The 3,434-nt window shown below is 58.6% G+C and overlaps 1 protein-coding gene across 1 annotated transcript; it reads right to left on the bottom strand.

The window, feature by feature from the left end:
- Window positions 1-1,392: 1,392 nt before the first annotated feature.
- Sycn (syncollin) lies at window positions 1,393-2,796 on the bottom strand. The gene is made up of 2 exons (XM_051162759.1): window positions 2,395-2,796; window positions 1,393-1,412 (listed from the first exon to the last, which is right to left on the bottom strand). The coding sequence occupies exons 1-2, from the start codon at window positions 2,787-2,789 to the stop codon at window positions 1,403-1,405; spliced, it is 405 nt and encodes a 134-aa protein (XP_051018716.1). The 5' UTR covers window positions 2,790-2,796; the 3' UTR covers window positions 1,393-1,402.
- Between the last annotated feature and the right edge of the window lie 638 nt (window positions 2,797-3,434).

The raw sequence follows: 3,434 nt of genomic DNA, 5'->3' as shown, positions 1-3,434 counted from the left end.
GAGGGGCTAGGGTATAGCTCAATGGTAGAGCCCCTGCCTAGAATCCCCCAGTGAGGGGCTGGGGTGTGGCTCAGTGGTAGATCCCCTGCCTAGAATCCCCCAGTGAGGGGCTGGGGCGTGGCTCAGTGGTAGAGCCCCTGCCTAGAATCCCCCAGTGAGGGGCTGGGGCGTGGCTCAGTGGTAGAGCCCCTGCCTAGAATCCCCCAGTGAGGGGCTGGGGCGTGGCTCAGTGGTAGAGCCCCTGCCTAGAATCCCCCAGTGAGGGGCTGGGGCGTGGCTCAGTGGCAGAGCCCCTGCCTAGAATCCCCCAGTGAGGGGTTGGGGTGTGGCTCAGTGGTAGAGCCCCTGCCTAGAATCCCCAAGTGAGGGGCTGGGGGCGTGGCTCAGTGGTAGAGCCCCTGCCTAGAATCCCCCAGTGAGGGGCTGGGGGTGTGGCTCAGTGGTAGAGCCCCTGCCTAGAGTCCCCCAGTGAGGGGCTGGGGCGTGGCTCAGTGGTAGAGCCCCTGCCTAGAATCCCCCAGTGAGGGGCTGGGGTGTGGCTCAGTGGTAGAGCCCCTGCCTAGAATCCCCCAGTGAGGGGCTGGGGCGTGGCTCAGTGGTAGAGCCCCTGCCTAGAATCCCCCAGGGAGGGGCTGGGGCGTGGCTCAGTGGCAGAGCCCCTGCCTAGAATCCCCCAGGGAGGGGCTGGGGCGTGGCTCAGTGGCAGAGCCCCTGCCTAGAATCCCCCAGTGAGGGGCTGGGGCGTGGCTCAGTGGCAGAGCCCCTGCCTAGAATCCCCCAGTGAGGGGCTGGGGCGTGGCTCAGTGGTAGAGCCCTGCCTAGAATCCCCCAGTGAGGGGCCGGGGGCGTGGCTCAGTGGTAGAGCCCCTGCCTAGAATCCCCCAGTGAGGGGCTGGGGCGTGGCTCAGTGGCAGAGCCCCTGACTCTACCACATCACCCAACACACCAGGGCTCTATCCTGGCATAAAGTCCTAGAACAACTCTGATGTTCTAAGCATGAGTGTTAAGTGTCTGTATCTCCCCAGGCGTCTGAGACAGATTTACCCGAAGTAAACAAGGAATGTTTAAATATTTAGACAGCAGTCGGCAGTGCCCTGGTTTGCTCCCTGGGTGTCTTTGTTCACCCCTCACCCTAAGGCTGGGTCCCCAGCACGGACTGAGCCAGACCTGATCACTCCGCGTTCTCCTAATCTATCCAGGCCTGGGTGGATTCGGGTCTCAAATACAAGCAGATAGCACACAGGGTCGTAACTTCACAAGGACTGTATTACAGGGAGGCTACCATGGCAGGAAGCCGGGCCACCTCCCCTCCTGGCTCTTGGAGCCTCAGCAGTCAATCCCCAAGGGCAGTCTCGTTGGGCTCAGCACTGTGTGGCATTACAGCTGAAAGGCCCTCAAGGCATCAATTGCACCTGCAACAGAAACAGAAATTCCCAACAGGGGGTGGCGGGGCAGAGGTACCCCCATGTGGGAGAGTCTGAGGAGGAGGTTCAAGGCTCCAAGTACAAAAACTTGGGGTCCTGACCTGGGAGGTTCGCGGGCGGCGGGAGTGGGGGTGGGGCCGCTGATCTTTGGAGGAGTTACGCTGGGCTGGGTTCGGATGGTGATACAGTAAGCCAAAGAACAGCTGATATATGTTGGCTTGATTGCCAGACTTGGGGACCCCCAGGGTCGGGCCTGGGAGAGCTGGAAGACAGAGTGGGCGGGGTAGAAATCTAGAATAGATTGAGTCTTCAAGACTTGGGCCTGAGGTCTTGAGGCCTGAGAGGATTTTTAAGTCTGAGAGTTGGGTCTAGGGCTTTCAAATGCAATGGGGGAAGGGACACGGGGAGGGGCGGGGCAGGGGGAGGGGAGGGGCGCGGGGAGGGGCGGGGCGCGGGGAGGGGAGGGGCGGGGAGCCGGGGTGCTGGCTTGGGATTCGGGAGCCAGGAAACATCATGCAAGCGCAGAATAGAAAACAATACGGAGGGGAGGAGCTTCTAGACCGGAGGCAATAGTGGAGTTGGGTGTCGTAGTTTGGGGAGTCCAGAGTTTGCCTGAGACGGATCGCTGTGAGTTCGAGGCCAGCCTGGTCTACAAAGTGAGTCCAGGATGGCCAAGGCTACACAGAGAGACCCTGTCTCGAAAGAAAGAAAAAGGAAACAAACAAACAAAAAAAAAAAAAAAACAAGAGTTTGCCTGAGAGACTCGGGGGAACAAGGGCCCTAAAGATGGAGGATTAAGAGGACTAGTTCCGGCACACACTGGGATATGGGGCCTCCAAGAACAGTTTGTAGGGGGAAATCTACCTTTCTTAGTATAAGTCAGTGGGTCTCTGGGTTCTGGGGGAGCCTGGGGGTTGGGTCGGTGGGGCTGGGTAGAGGGTTCGGAGCTTTAAGGGTCACAGGGACTCACTTGCAGTAGAGGCTAGAGATGGAGTTGGACCAGTCTCCGAAGATGCCTCTGCGGAACTCCTCCAGGCGTGGGTAGCTGCCCGCAGAGAACTTGCGTGTCTTGCCACCCTTGCCTGAGCGAGACCACACAGTGAGCTCGCAGCGCTGGGCCACTACCAGAGAGGACGCCGTGTTGGCCCAGCCCGAGGGCAGGTAGGGCAGGTCGGTGCCCGGCTCCAAGGACAGCTCGGGCCCCTGGCAGCAGTTGTCATAGTAAGGATCACTCTTATCATAGAGCTTGGCACATGTGCGTGTGCCATCTGCCTTCTTCAGGTCTGCCGGCACCGGGCAGGCGCCGTGGGCATCACGGACAGCCACCAGGGCTAGAGCCAACAGGAGAGGGCACAGCGGGGACATGGCGACTATGGGCCACGAGAGATCTGAGGTGCATTTATGTATCTGACCCATGGGAAGAGAGAAGCTGCGAGATAAAAAAAGAGACTGGAGAGCAAAGAGGACACGCCCCCTGCCCTGGGAGCCAGAGACCTCGCTGGTCCGGCAGCATGAAAAATATCACACCACAGAATAATAAAGGCAAAATGGAAGTAAGACCCCAGTGGCTGGGAGTCTGACTGGTCAAAGACCGTTATAAAGTCAGTCAAGGGGCTGGGGATGTGCTTGCCCAGCCCCAAGGAAGCCGGGGTTGAGGGTGGGGTAGGGGCTTGATCCTTTACCACTGTTCATGGTGCAGCTGTGATGGTGAGAGCACTGAGGAGGTGAGGCAGGCAGATCAGGAGTTCAAGGCTATCCTTGGCTACAGACCAAATTGGAGCTCACCCTGGGATGTATTCCAGACCCTGGGTGAACGGGAGACAGAAAACTGAGCTGGAGATTTGTTTCTGTGTGGTTCTGAGGAACCCCCAGCCTCAGGCAAGCTACACTCCAGCCACACCTAGAGGCTTTCCTATCCTCCTCCTCTTTCACTTTACTTTTCTTTTCTTTCTTCCTTTCTTTGTTTCTTTCTTTCTGCAGGCCAGAAGAGGGCACCAGATCTCATTATAC

Source organism: Acomys russatus, chromosome 19, assembly GCF_903995435.1.
Source record: "Acomys russatus chromosome 19, mAcoRus1.1, whole genome shotgun sequence".
NCBI classification, from domain to species: domain Eukaryota; kingdom Metazoa; phylum Chordata; class Mammalia; order Rodentia; family Muridae; genus Acomys; species Acomys russatus.
Note: the sequence above shows the minus strand (reverse complement) of the source record. Positions and strands in the feature narration are given on the sequence as shown.